General features: G+C 49.5%; 4 protein-coding genes across 9 annotated transcripts; 3 read left to right on the forward strand and 1 right to left on the reverse strand.

The window, feature by feature from the left end:
- Position 1: 1 nt before the first annotated feature.
- FVEG_02534 (hypothetical protein) lies at positions 2-2,501 on the forward strand. Its single transcript, XM_018889849.1, has 2 exons — positions 2-687; positions 740-2,501. The coding sequence occupies exons 1-2, from the start codon at positions 553-555 to the stop codon at positions 2,159-2,161; spliced, it is 1,557 nt and encodes a 518-aa protein (XP_018746080.1). The 5' UTR covers positions 2-552; the 3' UTR covers positions 2,162-2,501.
- Positions 2,502-2,995: 494 nt separating this feature from the next.
- Positions 2,996-6,212, forward strand: FVEG_02533 (hypothetical protein). 4 transcript variants are annotated; one of them, XM_018889846.1, is made up of 6 exons: positions 2,998-3,434; positions 3,482-3,797; positions 3,895-3,977; positions 4,053-4,085; positions 4,145-4,519; positions 4,574-6,212. In XM_018889846.1, exons 2-6 carry the CDS (start codon positions 3,722-3,724, stop codon positions 5,504-5,506), a joined length of 1,500 nt encoding a protein of 499 aa, XP_018746077.1. In that variant the 5' UTR covers positions 2,998-3,434; positions 3,482-3,721; the 3' UTR covers positions 5,507-6,212. The 4 variants fall into 4 exon arrangements, with proteins under 4 accessions (XP_018746076.1, XP_018746078.1, XP_018746077.1 ...); XM_018889845.1 differs by having other exon boundaries at positions 2,996-3,797; XM_018889847.1 differs by having other exon boundaries at positions 2,996-3,797; positions 3,895-4,085.
- A 408-nt stretch (positions 6,213-6,620) lies between these two features.
- FVEG_02532 (hypothetical protein) lies at positions 6,621-11,258 on the forward strand. 3 transcript variants are annotated; one of them, XM_018889844.1, is made up of 5 exons: positions 6,653-6,934; positions 6,984-9,419; positions 9,484-9,737; positions 9,793-10,563; positions 10,627-11,237. In XM_018889844.1, the coding sequence occupies exons 2-5, from the start codon at positions 9,222-9,224 to the stop codon at positions 10,994-10,996; spliced, it is 1,593 nt and encodes a 530-aa protein (XP_018746075.1). In that variant the 5' UTR covers positions 6,653-6,934; positions 6,984-9,221; the 3' UTR covers positions 10,997-11,237. The 3 variants fall into 3 exon arrangements, with proteins under 3 accessions (XP_018746073.1, XP_018746074.1, XP_018746075.1); XM_018889843.1 differs by having other exon boundaries at positions 6,649-6,934; positions 9,793-11,258; XM_018889842.1 differs by having other exon boundaries at positions 6,621-9,419; positions 9,793-11,258.
- A 1,302-nt stretch (positions 11,259-12,560) lies between these two features.
- Positions 12,561-14,718, reverse strand: FVEG_15087 (hypothetical protein). The gene has a single exon (XM_018904179.1). It carries the CDS (start codon positions 13,502-13,504, stop codon positions 13,040-13,042), a length of 465 nt encoding a protein of 154 aa, XP_018746072.1. The 5' UTR covers positions 13,505-14,718; the 3' UTR covers positions 12,561-13,039.
- Between the last annotated feature and the right edge of the window lie 3,940 nt (positions 14,719-18,658).

Here is an 18,658-nt window from a genome sequence, read left to right on the forward strand (position 1 = left end):
TGAAAATATACTTGGACATGTGTCTCCACGGCATGACGCCAAACCTGAAATCCAGTTCGTTCGTTGTTCTTACAAGACACCAATAAGATCATTCTCCCGAAGAATAGCCCACCCCAAAACGGGTTTAATCTGACTTTTGATAAGCAAGCCCGCCCACTGTAGCTCTGACGCGCTTGATGCGATCATTCGTCAACCTCATCTCTAGCTCTCTTCTTTCGATATCACATACAAGTGATGCTTCAATAGAGATCATTTCAAACTCCAAACTTCCTTTTTACCTCTGACGCTTTGAACTTTCTAATTCCCCCCCACACTCCTTTTTTTTTCATTTATATACAGCGAAGCCGAAATCTTCCAACCACTTATTTACGAATGCTCAATGTATTGGATCTTATAAAACCGTGGGGTTACACCACAAGCAAGACGTAGACCGCATTCACTCTTCGTTCCCGCCCATTTGAACTCGGTTCCTTTCCCCTCTTCTTACTGTTCATCTGAGAGGCATTCTTTGAACCCTGCAACAAGAGCAGTGTGGATGATATAGGTTACAACATGGCCGAAGGCGACATGGACTTGGGACAACTGTCCACTACTCAGCAGGAGGCTCTCGATCAATATACACAAGTGACCAACCAAGAGATCAGCGAAGCTATTCCGCTTCTCCGCCGCTCCGAATGGAATGTTCAGGTATCAAACCCGCTTCTTTGCTCTTTTTCGTCCTTCTAACGATGCATCATAGATCGCAATCGCCAAGTTCTTCGACGGCGAAGTTGCAGACCCAGTAGCTGCAGCACAACAAGAAATACCCCGGGCGACAGCGCGGCACGAAAACCTACAAGAGAGCCTTTTTGATGAGGCAATTCGTGCCCCTCGAGCTTCACCTCGACAGCGCACTGATCTAGCTCCGAGAATCGTGCCTCAGAACCCTATCACAAACCGAACTCCATGGTTGCTGGGCCTGCTCCTCACCCCCTTTAGCTTGGGCTGGAGAGCTGCCTCGACTCTTTTTCGGACTTTGATCTATGCGCTGTCCTTCTTGCCCGCCTCGATTCGGCCACGGGCTGTTACGAGCAGAATCTCGACAGGCTTCAGAGGCACCAATGGCCGAAGACCTCTCATGCCTCGAGATACAGCCTCGAGATTCAAGCGAGAGTTTGAGGAGGAGTATGGGGAGAACGAATTGCCATTCTTCGAGGGCGGTGTCGCTCAGGCGCATGATCAAGCCAAGAAGGACCTCAAGTTTATGCTTGTGGTATTGATGTCGCCTGAGCACGACGATACTGAGTCTTTCGTAAAAGACACTTTACTAGCACCAGAAGTGGTGAACTTCATCAAAGATCCTTCCAACAACATAATTCTGTGGGGTGGAAACGTCTTGGATTCTGAGGCATACCAGGTGGCTCAGGAGTATATCTGCACCAAGTTTCCCTTCTCGGCATTGGTTTGCCTTACACCAAAGGAGGGTAGCACACGAATGGGGATCGTCAAGCGACTCGTTGGACCCATGCCCCCCTCCACCTACCTATCAGAGCTTCGAGCAGCAATCGAAAAGTACGGTGCAGATCTGGATGGAGTACGCGCAGAGCGAACAGCCCAGGAAGTCACAAGAAATCTACGAACCGAGCAAGACTCGGCCTACGAACGGTCACTAGCTATTGACCGAGAACGCGCACGCCAGAAGAGAGAAGCGGCGGCGGCCGCAGCTGCAGCAGAGAAGCGCGCGCAGGAAGAAGCAGAGGCAGCAAAGAGACTCGAAGAGAAGCGCGAGCAATGGATTGCATGGAGAGCAACAACTATTGTGCCCGAGCCACCAACCAGCGATAAGAGCGTGGTACGAGTCGCACTCAAGATGCCCGAGGAATCGGGTATCGGCCGAATTGTGCGGCGGTTCCCCCAAGATGCCTCCCTGGAGGACCTGTATGCCTTTGTGGAGTGCTACAGTGTTCTCAAAGAGGAGGGTGCAGCGGGTGGTGATAAGCCGGGGGAGTACGAGCACGAGTACAAGTTCCGAATCGCCTCGATTCTCCCCAGAACGGTGTACGAGCCTAGCACAACAGTGACGATGGGGGAGAAGATTGGACGGTCAGGAAATCTGATTGTGGAGGACATATCACCGGATTCGGAAGATGAGTCGGACGACGAGGGTGATGACAAAGACTAGGAGGCGGAGGGTGGTCAGTCAGTAGCTAGCGCCAAGAGACCATGACCAGCGGTCGTCTGTATGGAGACTTTCATGGCGGTCAAGAGCTGTACTGTTATATAATGACGAATACACACGACTTTGACTACAAGAGGGTGTCGTGGGAGCATGTATTGGAGGCCTGGGCGACAGGAAACGGTGTCGCTTATCAGATGCTCGCCTGTGGGCTACACCAGCGTAAAGAAAACTGCCGACAGGTTCGAGTGTCTGTCGGACTTCTACAACCTGAAGTCCGCAGTAATTTAACGAATACAGCGAGACCCCTGCCAACCTCACGGTGTATGCGATCTCTGAGTGTCAGATTCTTGAGACAAGCATGATCTTAGTAGATGAGGCTTACGTAGTTCAAGCTTATGACTTGACACATTCTACCGCTCACTATTAACGGCATCTACTGTAAGTTAAAGGGTGCACTATAACCATCTCTCCAACTTTCAAACTTCGGGCCGCGTATTAGAGATCCAGAAGAACGGCTCCCACTGTGGAGATAGCGCGGATCTTCACCTTTTAGATGAACACTCCGCATATTGAAATGCCACGCGTTCTTGTTTGTCCGTCACTCAGATGAATGTTAGTGAGAAAGAGGTCCGGCACATTTCATGACAAAGCCCAGAGTGAAGCCAAGACACGATGCCAATACTAACGCTGAGGGTAAGGTAAGGTCGGCGATAGAGAGGGGTTGATTGCGTAGGGTGATGAGGCTGTGCAACGGCGGCCGCTTTACAGTTGGATTAAGGTAGTAGTTATATTTGCTGATAATTAGGCCATTGTCTAGAGCCTTGTGTGTTTATTTGATGCGTAAATCGATATCTTCTCTTTCCTCGTGTTTCACCATTTTTTGCCTATCGCAAGATTGCTCTATTTCGACCTTGTAGGAGGACCCTGCAAATCCCAGCCCAGAGAGTGGGTGACGCACGGGGCTGTATTAGCGGGAGGCGCATTACGGACCCTTTAACAACTCCGAACGTTGAATGTCGACGAGACCCAACAAGAAACGACCGAGTACCTACAGTTACAGTTACAGGAGAGTTACGAGTTAACAACAACCTACTAAATCACCGGACAATCAGTGTTTACTTGCTGCTTTGTCATCATCTATCATACTGCGGTCAAAAGCAACTTTGTCCTCAACTTCAAACCAAGTCCAAAAGGATCAATACCCTTGCTCCTCCCAGACATCGGCGCCAATCATTCGACGCTCGCTCCAGCATCGTCAGCTCCGTGAGGCAGAAACGTACCAAGACCAACCAACATCACCGTTCGGTTCTGAAACCGTGATAGTAATTGCATTGCATCCCGGCGCCTTCCCATTTGAGCCTTAATTTCCCTACCTACCTACCTACATCTTCAACTTTTGCGAGTCACGACTTGACCTCACCTCAACAACTTTATTGTTCCTCATCTATCTAGTTGCCAAACACTGCTATAACTCTAGGCATCATCTCGCCTCCTGTTCCAAGAAGCCCCCCGATTCCTCCACCCCTAGAGTCGCCCGCTGTGGCGCGAGCTTCCAACACAGCCATGAAGTCCATGAAGGGTCTTGGTATGAGCAAGGTGCTCGGTAGCATCAGAAGAAAAGCCAGCAATGTCTCCAATCGTACGTATTCTCATGCGCGCTGCCTTGCGATCGACCTCTTTGGTTTCAGACTGCCCCAAAACAAACACAGCACACGTCCGGAGCTGACAATTCATAGGAGCATCTGACGGACCCTCCGGAGCTTCACCTTCAGGCACGACACCGGCCGGAACACCCGAGGCTACAGCTCACAACAGCGTGGTATGTCCCTATATTATCGCGCATCCTGCGAAACCGTCCCTATCGTCCATCTGGCCATCGCTGACCAGAGCCTAGAAAGCATTTTGCGAATCTGGAGGAAAGTCCAAGGTGTGTTTTACAGTTGCCCCCCCACACGCCATACCTCAAGCTAATCTCATGCGAAATAGCAAGATGAGGTTCTCTTTCTCCCTCCTATCGTCGATGCCGCCGAATCCTCCCCAGCTGCTGCCGCAGAATGCGCGCGCCTAATCCGCAAGTACCTGTCCAAAGAATACTTTTCAAAGCCATCATGGCAGTACAACGCAATCATGCTCTTGCGCATCTTGACCGACAACCCCGGCGCGACTTTCACACGGAACCTAGACCAAAAGTTCGTCGATACTGCGCGAGGACTCCTCAAGGCTGTACGAGACCCCAGCGTGCGCCAGATCCTCATGGAGACACTCGATGATTTCCAGCACACCAAGGCGTACGACGAAAACTTGACTTTGCTTGTTTCAATGTGGCAAAAAGAGAAGGAACAAGCTTACAAGAACTTTGGAGTATGTACACATGTTTCGGGCTATGGGTCCTTACATACTAACGAGCTGTCGCAGGGACCGCAGCAGCCCATGATGTCGCCAGACAGTTTTAACACCCCTCCTCCAAACCCACACTCGCAGAATTACTTTGCGAGACACCACACGAACAAGCGCTTGCCTGATCCCATTGAGCTAGCCAGCCGACTCGAAGAAGCCCGAACATCAGCTAAGCTCCTAGAGCAAGTTGTCATGAATACGCCTCCCGGCGAGATTCTCGACAATGAGCTCATCAAAGAATTTGCTGATCGATGCTCAAGCGCATCTCGCAGTATCCAAGGCTACATGACGTCTGAGAATCCCACTCCTGATAACGACACGATGGAGAATCTCATCGACACCAATGAGCAGCTACAGACTGCGCTCAACCAGCACAAGCGAGCTGTCCTGAGCGCTCGAAAACAACTGGGTTTGAACGAACGATCCGACTCACAGTCGCCCAGTTTGACCCCTCAGATTCAGTCCCAGCAGCAGCAAGAGCCTCAACGTGAGATCAACGGCAACAATCACTACTTCAGTAACGGATCTGGATCAGGTTCCGGCAAGGGTAAAGAGACGCATTCTTACCCACCACCTCCAGGTCCTCCACCCCAGAATGGTGAGGGAAGTTCAAACCGACCCTATGAAGAGCCCGCCGAGAACCCTTTTGCAGATCCTCAGCCAGGCAATTCTTCCTCGGTCCAGCCACCATCCAACACAGCGGCTCAGTACTCCGAACACGAACGCCTTGCATACGAGCCCTTCCATCCTGGCTTCAAACCCACGGAAAGCTATCTGGGCCGACAAGACAGCGCCATTGGTAAAGTCCACATGCACGGTGCTGGAGTTTCGACACCATCAGCACAGCCTCCAGCACAGCAACGACTCGACGAAGTCTCCGACGACGATGACATCTACGATGCGCCAAGTGGACCACCACCCAAGAGCAAGGAACCTATATACCGGTACTAGAGGCGATGTTAGGAATGGACAAACGCACACGATGACTGCTGTCTATAAACCAAGCGCCACAGTTTACTGGGATTGCTAGATGTGCTGCGTTTCTTCAACTTGAGATGTCAACAACTGGGGTCGAGTAACCCCAAATTTGTGACGGATGAACTCTTTTGGAAAGGTGGAATTGTGTTTCTGGATCGACATTCTTGTGTTATCGTCCATGCATGAAATAGGTTGGCGCGGCGAAAGGGCAGATTCCTATAGCGTTCTTGTTGTACCTATCGTATCGTTAATTGCGTCAAGGCAAGGGCATCAATACCCGTTCTCAGCCCTTGGGACGAATTGTTCTTGATCCTGTGTCTCAGTCAGTGTGTGCAGTTAAGGTGGAGTTATCACCTTCCGTCGTCAGGTCACGAAATGATATGTAGAGCTGTCACATTAGGACAACAAAGAGACAGGACATGCTGCAAGCCGAAGCATCTCCGAGATCGAAAAGGTCGCGTTGCCCAAAGGCCAACTCATGAATTTAAGAGGCATCTAATCATGCCACGTTCCTCTCACCCGGCTCGGTGTTGGTCATAGCAAAGTATGGTTACTTTCACAAACGTTGCGTGGCCCATGGCCCACCAAGTCGGGGCCTTGGAATCTGCTGACATCCAGCATCGACGTCGGACAGACAGATCTAGAGTCGTGCATGCCTTTTAGGGTTCAGTGCAAATGCAAATCTCAGGTTTATAGTGTCGAGTCTCGGACTCGACAGCGTGGCCAAGGTATTTCTTGCTTGCCGTTGATGACAGTAACACAAACATAACAGAGACATGAAAGACAACAGACAACGGTCGTTCATCCACACTGGTTCGTAACCCTGTGTGGAAACACATTGAAACGGCGCGATGCAACGTAAAATAGTGAAACCGTTGAGAGTGCGCATCTTGAAGCACTGAATCTCGGTACGGAGTACATAGGCCCAGGATCGCTGACTGGGAAGTTGAAAGGATTCTATGATTGCCGTTCCGGACACTGCGACTAATTAGTCGATGTAACCATGAGCAGCGTTTACCGAGCCAGTCGCATTTTACGACGATCTGACCACAATCACCCCATGTGAAAGCCCATGCGCAGTTGGCATATTTACGATGTGACAATATGCATTGCCCGTCACTATCATCACTGCGTGAGTGTCGAGAAGGTCAAGACCGTTACTTGTCATCAGATCATGTCGGCTATCCTTGACATGAACTGGAGGGGAATGGATGAGAAGTCGTTGGGTTGCACTGCAGAAAGCAGGCTCTGTTGATTTGATTCCGAAGATACATAAGACGCCGTACATGGCTGTCGAGGAAGCATGAACGGAATCTTTGACATTGTTGTTCCACTGCTTCACCATCAAGTTTAGGCCTGGTCTGCCCCGCCTTCTGAAGACACACGAGATGTTGTTGCGATGTACGTAATATTGTTGAAGTCGCAGCTGGAAGCTGATGAGACGTGCAAGGGTACCCGGAAAGTGGATGCACCGAAATGGATTCGAGATTGACAACTCCCGGTGGATGAAGACCGATCGCAAAGCAGGCCTCAGGAGATTAACAAACGAATCCAGGGATAATATGCGACAGGTCAGTTGTAAAAATGTTAAAATGAAGTTCGAGCCTTAGCAAACTGGGGGTTGTCGTAAGTAAACGGGAAAGCTCACCATAAAAAGCAATCACCTGTCAAAACCCATGCTTCCTTCCAGAAAAGCAGAGCAACAAATCTTGAATTGCAAGGAAGGCACCAACCATGTCAACACAGGATCCGGAAGGAAGCAAGGACTGCTGATACCTAAAAAATACCAACCCTACATGGGAAGGTCTCACATGACAGCTACCATTTTCCACTGAAGAGCCAAGCCAGCAAACTTCATACTCAAAGCGACAACTTGCATTGCATATGATGGCATCCAATGCCTGGAGCTGATATCACCACAGCAGCCGGGATCTAGGGTCGATGAGCCGCCAACAAGCTAAGCCATTGGGATCCATCGCTAGATCCAAGAAAGGAAATGCTTGCTTCGACGTTTAAATTAACCTATAGCGTCGGAGTCAAGGCCAGCAAAGCCATAGCCTCAAGCGCACCACGATATCTCTAGCGACAGCAAATCTTCTGATGTGACTTTTCCTGCTAGTGCATCGGCCGAGATCTCTGTCGGCCCCATTGACAGTCAAACAAGGATATCGGAAGAATGCGATTGAATGCTCAAGTTTCTTTTCTCCCCGCTGCGCGCCGCACCGTGGTCTGGGGCGTTTCAACAACTGCGATTGGTTCCAGACATTGAAACCATGAGGGGCCGCCGTTCCCTTCAATTGGGTCCATTTTCCCGATTCGGGGAACTCTTGCGAGAATATATCAGTCCTTGACTTTTCCTTCTCTGTATGACAATGGAAGCGGGAGGTGCCCGCACACGGCATCAATGTCACAGGCCATTCTATTCGATGGTTTGCGATCTCCTATTCACTGCGATGAAGCTTGTTCCCTTCTGGATAGAACCACATGGCTTCTTGCGCACGCAATCTTGCTCCGTTTCTCGTGTGTTTCTCCCGCCTCGGCACGACTCGATTCATCACAAGATACGGCATCATGTTAAACTTCTTTCTTAAGCTGAGTCCCCGCCCAACGACCGAGGTCGTTGGCATGGCTATCCTGGTTCCAAGACGCTCTTTGGGCGTGATGATGCATCAAAATTTCCCAAATTCCGATCAACATTGGTCATCTCTTCTTGTTCTTCTCATAGAGACGACGCCTCATGCGTAGCATCGCAAGAATCTCCTCCCTGTTCTGTCTGTACCTTATGTCGTTTTACACACCATGTCTCTGCTCTCTGTCCGCTATTCGTCCCGTCTCCTTACCTTCCTGTTCAAAGTCATAACGGCGACAATAGCTGGCTTTGGCTTTAGCTCCATGCCTGCCTCTCATCTGTCACCTCCCGAACCTGGATTAGAACCCTTGTTTTTTCGTCGTCCACACTTTGCATCGGCCTACGTACTTTTCTTTGCTTTCTTAGCCTCTTCCCACAAGGGAACCCCGATCTCAATCGCTCCGGCGGCTCAAGCATCTCCACACATCCCTCCTGGACTCTCCGTGTTTAGTTTGACTCTTTGGTCACTCAGTTGTCTCGAGATAGTCCGAGCTTCTGGCATTTGTCTGGCGTTTTCTTTCTTTCTGTGACATGGCCAACGTCATCTCTCGTTCACTTCCTAGTTAGGCATCTGTTGACTATTCTCAACATTCTCTCACCGACAATGTATCTCACTCATACCTGACTCTCCTGTTCCTGGCTCGGGCAAAGGACATGTCCATTCATAATCCTGGTGGATATCATTCCATCCCTCCCGCCTTTACTCTCATATCCTGGCAATTAAACCTGGCATGGTTCCGTCTTGCTGGGACCGCTCTGCTTTGATGGATCATAACTCCATGTCGAGCGAGGATTCCTGTGTTTACGCTGAGTCCCAACCCGCATGAGGCTTGCCCGCCTTCCATCCTTCGTTACTTTCGCCTCAACTAGTCTAGTGTCATCAAACAAAATAGTAGAGTTTACGCCCGACGGTCATTACCGGGCATCATCTTAGCTGGCCGACTTATACATAGTCGAGGCAGCGTCCTGCCCATCGGTTCTGGTTATTCACAAATCCGAAACGAATTCTCCTTGCCAACATATTCTTTGGCCCATCTGCTCGGAGCCTGGCATCTTACCATGCTATCTATTACCGAGCTACTGGTTCCCGCACCCTCCATCACGCTATCGTACTCTGTAACACCAGCTCGGCCCTGCCTTTCACCCATGTTATCGGGATCCTCTAATTGCATGGACACTTTACACAAGGCTCCGAATTTGCCAGTTCTATCTTTGAATCGCCTGAGCTCGGAACTTCTGGCTCTTGTGTTCGAACAGGTAAATAAATCAACACTACAAACAATCTTACCAGTAGTATTTAATACTAAACGCTCCATTTTAGCTTCGTGAGATAGACTCACCAACGCTCACATCTGTGCGTCTAGTCTCAAAGAGGTTCGATGCCATAGCTACACCGATCGCCTACCGATTCCTGACCTTGAACGAATCTCTTGTCGCACCAGATGCCGAACAACGCTATCCTAACGTCTCTCGGCACATCTCGCATCTCACAAATCATGTCACAATACGAAGCAACTTGAATCCCACCAGAATCACTGGAATATTATCTTGCATTAAGCGATTAAAGTCGGTTCGGTACTAACACCCATTCTCGATTTGCTCGTTCTCTTGCTGATAGCTCCGACAACAGATGGCAATACATAGATGGCGACATTCCTGCAGAGGGCTTGTGGTCACCCTCGGAGCTCCGTCGCCTGCATAATTGCGACTCGAATAGCACCCGACTATACATCGAGGACCTCCCCCTACGACGAGACTACAATGGTAATCCATTGGACACCTTTACGAGATCGATTCCCTCAGAGCTGTTGGTGTCATTGAAGCTCACCAATCCGATGCCGGTTCTGTCAACGAGGCTCAACTCGTTAAAGCAGCTTTTGGTCCAATCTCGACAGCTGAAAGCACTACGCTATGAAGATCGAGGTCAGGGCACGTGCTTCAAGTTCTCTTCTGGAGAACGAATGCCACCCATCGTCGACTTGATGCTACGGTCCTATGACTGGAGCCATACAGCTGAGGATGTTCAGAAACATTGGGATTTCTCCAAGATACAGTCGCTCGAGTTAATTTCTGTGCCAATCTTCAACTTCCTTCGCTCAGTTCCTTTCCGAGACTTCTCGGCGTTGCATACACTCCATGTGGAAGACTACAGTGCCCATCTGTGTGACAAGAGAGAAGATGCCACCATTGGGTTGAACTTGTTGGTGAAAGATCATATCGAGGCACTTGAGATCTTGAACATGACTTGCCATACCCGATTGCTCCGGCTTGAATCTATTGCAGCACATCGAAAGTCACTACGGGTGCTACGGCTGAGGGACCACGTTGGATTCTCAGAAGATGACCAGAAATGCCCAACCCTGGCACCGGTTGACTTAGCTCAATTGGGTCAACAGCTAAGGTTTGTTCACACTCTTGAACTTGACCTAGACACCAGACTATGCGATCCTACTACCTTTCTCAGGGCGATATGTGTTTTTCCAGCTGTGCATACGCTGGCCTTACACGTCCAGACCATAATCCACCCTCTAGAACAGGTCTCTCCAGGAGTCGACCGTGATCGAGAGGCTGCGATGCAAACCTTTAAACTACTTGTGCAAGAGAAGGAGAGACTCGGCTCGCATACGCCTTGGAAGCATATCGTGCTCAATGTCGGAGGTTGGAAGCGAGTCATGGTGCGACGGCTGGGTGATGTATGGCGAAGAAGGAACGAGATGGGCATTTACGCTGAAAGATGCTTTGTCTATGAACGAGATCCCCGGGACGGAAATGTCACAGTGCGCGAAGAGGTCTGCGTTGAGAACACAAGTCGGGGAGGAAGCCCAAGTCCTTGATGGTATCATCATGACTGCAGCGAAACTATGCATCGATGCTCTCACCGAAACACCGTCCACTTTGCAACACCTTGCTACCGGCTACATATACACACCCACATCGACAAACACATTATATTAGAAGAAACATTGCATCAAAGCGCGTCTATTGGACCAGACGCCTGGAAAACATAACGAAGAAACGACTTGACGAGCATAAAATACAAATATAATATATATATAACTATTACATATTTCGCCCATAATCGTTTCACTCCCCAACCCGTGTTCCATTCTTTATCATTTTAGCCTACCCGCTGTACGTTGCCTCAATAGCATCTAGCCTTTGGCTAATGGCACTGAAACTGACGCGTGAGTTTCAAATGTTGTCCCCAAATTCCTCTCTGAGCACGCAACAGAACATACAGACATTCTGGTAGTCAGAGTCTGTGTCACTCATCGACATTCTCTTTCGCGTTCTCAGACTTGTGTCATACTGCCTGCCCTCAAGTAACATGTACATTTATCGCCCATTGATAATGCAAGTTGAGATCCCAAGTTCATTTTGCATCGAGGGTTGTGCTCCAGTACCGCCCTCTCAATCAGTGTCTCAAGCAGAGGACTGACATCAGCCTTGAGAACATGATAGCTCAACTAAGACTCAAGTAACATGTTAATTGAGCCCCAAGCTGTCGAGAGACCTTCTATCTCACAGGGTCCAAATATCCTCTTTACCATAGAGCCTTTGCCTACTTCTTTAACGACAGCTACCATATGTCATACCAGTATGTGATCTTGTCCTACTGGCTCATGGCCAACTTTTACACGACACCAAGCACTATACTAATATGTACAGTTCTATGTAAGGTATAATGAAACAGTCCAATGTTTCGTGATATATACTTTCAACTCCTTTCTCGGAAGACACCTTGTGTTTACCTTACCCCTGGAGTCAGCCGATACCTTTTCAATCCCTAAACACTTCGGGGGATCTCTCACCGTTCAGCAGGCGTCGAACCCAACTGCCAGCGGAGAGCCAAGTGCCGGAGTACCATTCACCCGGTGTCTTTCAAGGGACAGAAGCTTCACTTTCGGCTGCGATGCCCCGCCGAGTTCGTTCAAAGCATATCGACGGCCCCTCAACGCATCGGACTATGGTATCCCTTGCAGCGTTTGCACCTCAAATATCACTCATACACAAGATAAGAATACTTCGTCACTAGTCATGAGATCGTGTCAGATAGACTGGATATAGCGAGCTGTGTATCTTCAGCTGAAGTCCACCGGCTCCCTTTCGCACTATCGATTCGATCTTGCCATCGATGCTTCATGACTTGCTATTCAACACTTCCCTAGTTTTGATCGAGTATGTAGTTGTTGGGAACATGGCGAATCTCCATCTTGATCGAGACTCTCATGGGAGAATTGACCAAGTTACTCATGAGCGACACGCTATGGCATGCTCATGAATCGGGATTTCCGACAGAATCAGATAGATCAAGAGGCTATTGCTAGGTTACTGTTGAGCTAATTACTCACTACGAGCCTTATGGTCTGTAAGGGAGTCTGTTCTCTTGACTCGGTTCTATTTTGAGGGTCCTCTCGGGCCCATCGTATGCAGCCCAACCACGGGGAGGCTGGGCGGCCAAACCCGAAGCCAGAGCGACAACCACTTTAGCTTGCATTGATGCGGGAACTTGAGGGATACGCCCAATAGGTCCATTCACCTTCGGTCTCGATCTTGACGACGGTGTAATCGCAACACCAAGCCCATAGACGGTCTCTCTAGAGCCAAAGTTAAGTGCACCCTGGCCCCATCTCATCTTGCATGACGCCCTAAAAGCCACCCCCTGTTATATGTTGGTTCCATCCCTTCTTTACCCGCGCGGGCCTTCCCGTCCCTTCTCTTCAGCCAACAAACCCCATCATGACATGTCGCGATGCCTCATGGGTCTAGATACGAAAATCACTCAACGCTACTTGCCCACCAACCTCATTCGAAAAAAGACAGACTCTGACCGGTTTCTGATTGAAGAGAAAAGGGCCAGGCGTCTTGTTTCCCCCTCACACAGTGTGGAGCGTGCTGTTGTGTTTTCGGGTCTCCGGCCCGGCCGCATTAGTCCTCTTAAGGCGACGAGTGTCGCCCAAGCGAAACGTAAGAAAGTGGAAACCAGAATGGCTGTAGACATGGGCAATGGATCGAAAGAAAGGTAAGCTCCAAGGTCGAGTATCAGCAACCGACGCGATGAGCCGATGAAAACAAGTTACAGGGTACCAAATGGTTGATCTGAGGCCCTGTAGGGAATTTGGCTGACGGGCAAGGAGCAAGGAACGAGCCAGAAGAATCAAACGAAGACATAGAGGTTTTGGGCCGACAAAAGCTTGCCACACATGATAGACAGTAGAGCATTCAACGACTTGTGGGATACAATGACCAGTCCTGCTGGAGGTGCGTATCGGTCGCTTGTCTCGATCAGAATTTGCAAATTGTAAAGCAACAACTAGCATCAAAGCCCATTGATGAACCATATAAGCAGTGATAGAACTGCCGAGAAGAAGGGCCAGCAGCAAGTATGGGGTCCGTGCTTATCAAAGTGTTGTTGCATAACTTGTATCAATAGCAAAGTCGCCGAGACTTTTGATACCGTCTTGTCGTTGACCAGCTTCAACTGTGAACATATGCAGTAACAACTTAGTAATTACATTGGTCCCCCCAAGGTATGATCTCCACAAGCTAATGGCAGAATGCAGCTCGGGACTCTTGTCTGCAAGCATACAATGTCTAAACCAGACCAAGACAGCGAGCTGACAACCACGACCAATTCATCTGACTTTTCTTCAAAGCTGTGTGGATACAGTCAACAGGAGAGGATTCCGAACAGTCGAAATGCAGTGACTCTGGGTGCGTCACTCAATACAGGAGAGCGTCAACCAAAGTCTGGTATTGGTTACGGAGTATAGCCCCATGTCTTTCCAGCTAATATCCGACTGGAAATAACACAAGCTACAACCCAGCAAGGACACTGCAACTAAGCAGTGTTGTATTTATCAGATCGTGTCAGAAACACTGTTTCTTTCTTCCCCTTTGTTCCATTGTATAATCGTTCGCCGCCGAGTCGGTCTCTGGGATCGAGTCTAGGTTTTGGCTTATCAACAGCTGAATAGCTTGACTGCCAAAGCCAAAACTGTTTGGCCCCTTTGACAAGTCAAGCAGAAATGAGCTGCCCGCTGGGTACAGGTCGGTCAATTCTCGGAGGAAGGACTTAGACTTGAATCGTTACGATACAACGACAAAATTATGGTCAGCAGAAGCCTGAAAGATGGTAGCAATGGAAACCAAAGGGCTATTGTTTCGATGTCCGGTTGGACTTGATCATAGTTGCCGAGTGGTCACTTCTGACCCAAGCACCTGTGTTGTCTCCTCTTAAGGCGACCTGTCGTGTCTTGACGGAACTGGTAGCAAAGTGTCAACTTGATGATCTGTGCTCGGGGATATGGAAGTCCTAGGTCAGCGATTCCAGGCGCATACTCTGGTCTTGATCCCCAAGCTGAAAGAATCAAGTAGGTCATGCGGAGATCCAGGAAACTCCTCTCCCTCGTCTCGGTCATCTTGCCAGAGAAGGCTCTTCCCGGTTCCAGTCGGTTGGGTATCCATAAACTTCAAGACCAGGCCGTGGCGTCAGAGTGATTCCAGACGAAGCAGAATGGCTCTCGGACTCTTTACCCTTTACCGCCCCTTCATCTCCACAACCTCTCGGCTGATATGATTCTCCCTCGGCCGGATGTAGAAAGAAGAGGGCCCTTGTTCGTCTCGTGATGGAAGACGGCATAGCCGGAGTTGCTGATAGGCGGAGTTCTCGGTGGTGGTGATGATGATGATGATGATGATGGAAATAGAAATCAATGGCCCAGAACGGAGTTTACCGTGGGGTTCTCTTGTCTTTTCAGCTGCACTTGCACTGCTGTTGCCTCTTCCAAGTTTGCAAAGATAGCAGGAGCAGTAGAGTTCGATCCTTCCCGTTGTAATATGGAACCATCCGTTATCCCGTGACGTCCCGTTGTCCGGAAGCGGGAAGTCGAGATCGGTAAACTCCTTCCCCTTTCCATCATCATCACCATCACGGTCGCCGAACCCGACTCAAAAGGCAGGGGGGCGGGCAGAGTCACGTCGCCGAAGCCGTTCACGGAACCTCCGAAGCCGCTCCGAAGCCATCCGGACCCTTTCGTTCTCGGTCTCGGGTTGGAAAGGACGTCATTTACATTCCAGTGCCTCTCGACCGCCCTTTACGAAGATTCGTTTTCGGCCAGATCTCGTTCCCCACGTAGCACAGAAACGTCCGCATGCGCCTCTCTCTCTCTCCCTCCCTCCCGGTCCCGACGAGCTGGGATGAATACGCGAGCTGGGAGGCGATCCGGGTTTCCTGGTTCGCGGGAGGCAAGGTCGCAGCTGAAAACGTAGAGTTTTATTCTCTTCCTCTTCTGCTTTAACTTTATGCGTGGCAGAAGCTTAAACCGAGTTTGGATTTGCCAGTCCAGAGTGTCGGGTATGGGCGTGTACCAAGTAGAGTTGTTGGTGGTGACGAGGCAGAAACACCAAGGGGAGGTTATCGTCAGGTAGAAACGCAACTGCTGTAGTTGTAGCTCCGAGGTAGCATTTCCATACCTTACCCAGCTGGAAGCCACTTCTCCGAGAGACAAGAGATATTGCCATATCTCTTGATTTGCATTCCTGCTGCTGCAGACAACCCTGCAACATCTTCATCACAATTTCGTCCCGAGTGCCTGATGGATGATCAAAGTAGATTGATGTCTAAGACACGATACTCGTATTGCAACCAGATGCATTTCTCCCTCTCCCTCCCTCCATTCTTCAGTGTCTCAGAGAATCGTCTCGTTCCGTCGGGACGGTCCATAGCGGTTTTGATCCACTGCAATCTTGTGGTTTGGCATGTATAGCCTCATCTCTTGAACCCCCCTTTTTTATGTCTCTGGCTGTATTTTGTGAGGCCACCCGCATTCCAGTCCGTGCAAGCATTTCAAATAGAATGGATATTAATTTTTACACTGGCATTTCAGGGACATGCCTGTTGCTTTTTGCATCAGTTCATCATGGATTACGGAGATTTGGTTCATGTCTGAGTCAATTGCCGCACAATTTGCCTGCCCTTTTGATTATCACAACCCTTCCGCTATAAACAAATTCGAACACTCATCATTGACTCTGAAACTTCGACACGACCTGAGACACAGAAACTTTATCAACATCAACTCGGCGAATACTTTTCCAACGCGACATTCCCCAGCTTCTAAGGGGAGTTTCCTTAGAGTGCCGTAAACCTTATGGCGGCAGACTCGACGGAAATAGCCTCATAATCACGTTTTGACAGCGGCAGGCAACGTCTGTCTTAACTCTTATCACAACTTGATCACGTAACAGTCAGTCAGTGGACAAAAGCCAACCTTTTCCTTCTCGTATCAGAACTCGTGTCTCGGTGGCAATGGGTAGTAGCCCAAGTCAGCTCAGCTAGTTTGTACAGCACCAGTATCAGTATCATCAGCTCCAGACTCCCTTGCCGCTTGATCTTTACTGTTTGCATTACCAATATCTTGCCTCCCCGCTTTCTATGTTTTATTAGTCTCTCGCAGTCACAATCACAATCGGAGTCACAATCATATCACCAACGGCTTGCGAGGCTTCTCTTCTTCGAGACTAAGACAGAAAGACAATGACTTACACACACCCCTTTTTAGTACATCTACAGTCTACGGCTATTCCCTTGGCCGAACTCGCTTGACTCGTTTCCACTTTTGCTCCCTTCTTTTCCAGCTCCTACGAGCCTCCACGTCCAGTCAGTCTTGTCTTTGGGACTACGCCTAAGGGCCAGGCACAGTCCAAGCAAAACCTTGCCGCCTCATCAGATCACAGCTTCTCAGTCTGTCAGTCACTGATCCAGTCAGCCACTCACACGCCCCTCAAGTTTGTCCCCCTCTTGATCGCGGTGTCGGCCAATAGCTCCCCCTCCCCCTTGCTTAGCTACAGTGTCTATTCTGATCCCCTATTCATGTCCAGATCCAGATCCTGATCCGTCCGTATTCCCCACCAAGGCAAGTATCCCAAACCGTATGCATGCTCTTCCGGCAAGCCCTGCCCTGGCCCTAATCCCCTGCCGTTGGGGCGCATTTCCAGTGAGTGCCTGGGGAGACAATGTTGTGAACCGGGTCCCTGGAATTGTGATGGACGGCAGAAGGGATGTCATTGCTACTACCCCTGGCTCTATCCACTGTAATATCAATCTTTCAAGATTAGAGAAAGGCGAAAATGCCGCGTTTATTCAGCAAGACGGCAAACACCATGCCATCTCTCACGATTCATGGGAATCATCAGTTTGGCAGAGAAGATAGATGAATGTTTCGTTTTATTCTTAGACGCGTTTGAGCTCAGGTTTTTCAATATCAAGTAGAGTAACGTGTAGTTTATTAACGTTAGTTAGTAGTCCACCGCTTGGACCATTGCAAACCAGTGTCACGGCTATAATCGTCCGCTTCTCTATCGAGTCCGAGGCTCGTACCTGAGGCGAGGGTCTGATCTCGTCTCGTCTCGTGGCTCTTAGTTCATCCGTAGCCTCGAGTTGCTAGCACAACAGTTACATCACCAGCAAACAAAACCTCGGAGCTCAGACCAACAAATCGATTACAGAATCCAGCCAACAATCCACCAAAACCGCCCATGTCTTGCTGACCACATCAGCCAAAGGTCATGTGCTCTTCCCGCCCTCACAGCTAAGGTAGTGAGTGGGTGACCTCAGAGAGAGTGCTCAGACCAACATTCCATATCGAAACCCTCAACTTAGGTATTTTTCAAACACAAGAAAAAGGATTTACAGGGGATGTCCTTGTCGAGAGGGTATGGGGCGGTGGTAATAGTCCGATGGAGGGAGGGGGGAGTCTGGAGAATAGGTGTAGTAATGTCTCTCAATATTTCTCGCCCTCCATCCCATCCCATCCCCCCTTGACAAGGTACAGTATGTACACACACACGCTCGCGCAGCACAATCAGCTAGCTACTGACGAGACATTGCACGCCATTGGACTTGACTCGAATTGGGTGATCAACACTAAAAGTCAACGGTTTGATAGATAGCCGCAAAAAGCCTCCTCTCTAGCCTCTAGCCTCTAGTCTCGGTCTCTAGTCTCTACAATCTGTACTGTACTTAGCCTGCCGCAAGGTAACCTCTCTACCCTCTTCTCCAGAAACTACTGTAACTAATTCCATTACCCGTTGCATCAGCCAGCCATGGTCGGTTCACTCCTGCACTGGACCACACTGTAGTCTGTAGGTAGGTATGCATGCATGTATGTATGCCGCAAGGCTGCATTTCAAGATGTAATTCATGACTGAGCCCCGTCTCTTACTCTTATTGTCTAGATAGCGGTCAATATCATCTCTAGCCATGTGGATCGACTCTGTCTGTGATTTTCCCCTCTCTGAGCATCCTCCATTCTCTCACCTACATACTTAGGTATCTACGCTCTCATCCCACCGCTCTTCGTAAAACAGACCAAGATAGCTAGACTACTGATGGTCTGTCTGTCTGTCTGTTTGTCTGTCTGTCTATTTGTCTATTTGTCTGTCTGTCTCCATAGCAAACAAAGAGCCGCTTGGCGTGGTCTAGTCCGCCCCCC

This window comes from Fusarium verticillioides, chromosome 6, assembly GCF_000149555.1.
Source record: "Fusarium verticillioides 7600 chromosome 6, whole genome shotgun sequence".
NCBI lineage: Eukaryota > Fungi > Ascomycota > Sordariomycetes > Hypocreales > Nectriaceae > Fusarium > Fusarium verticillioides.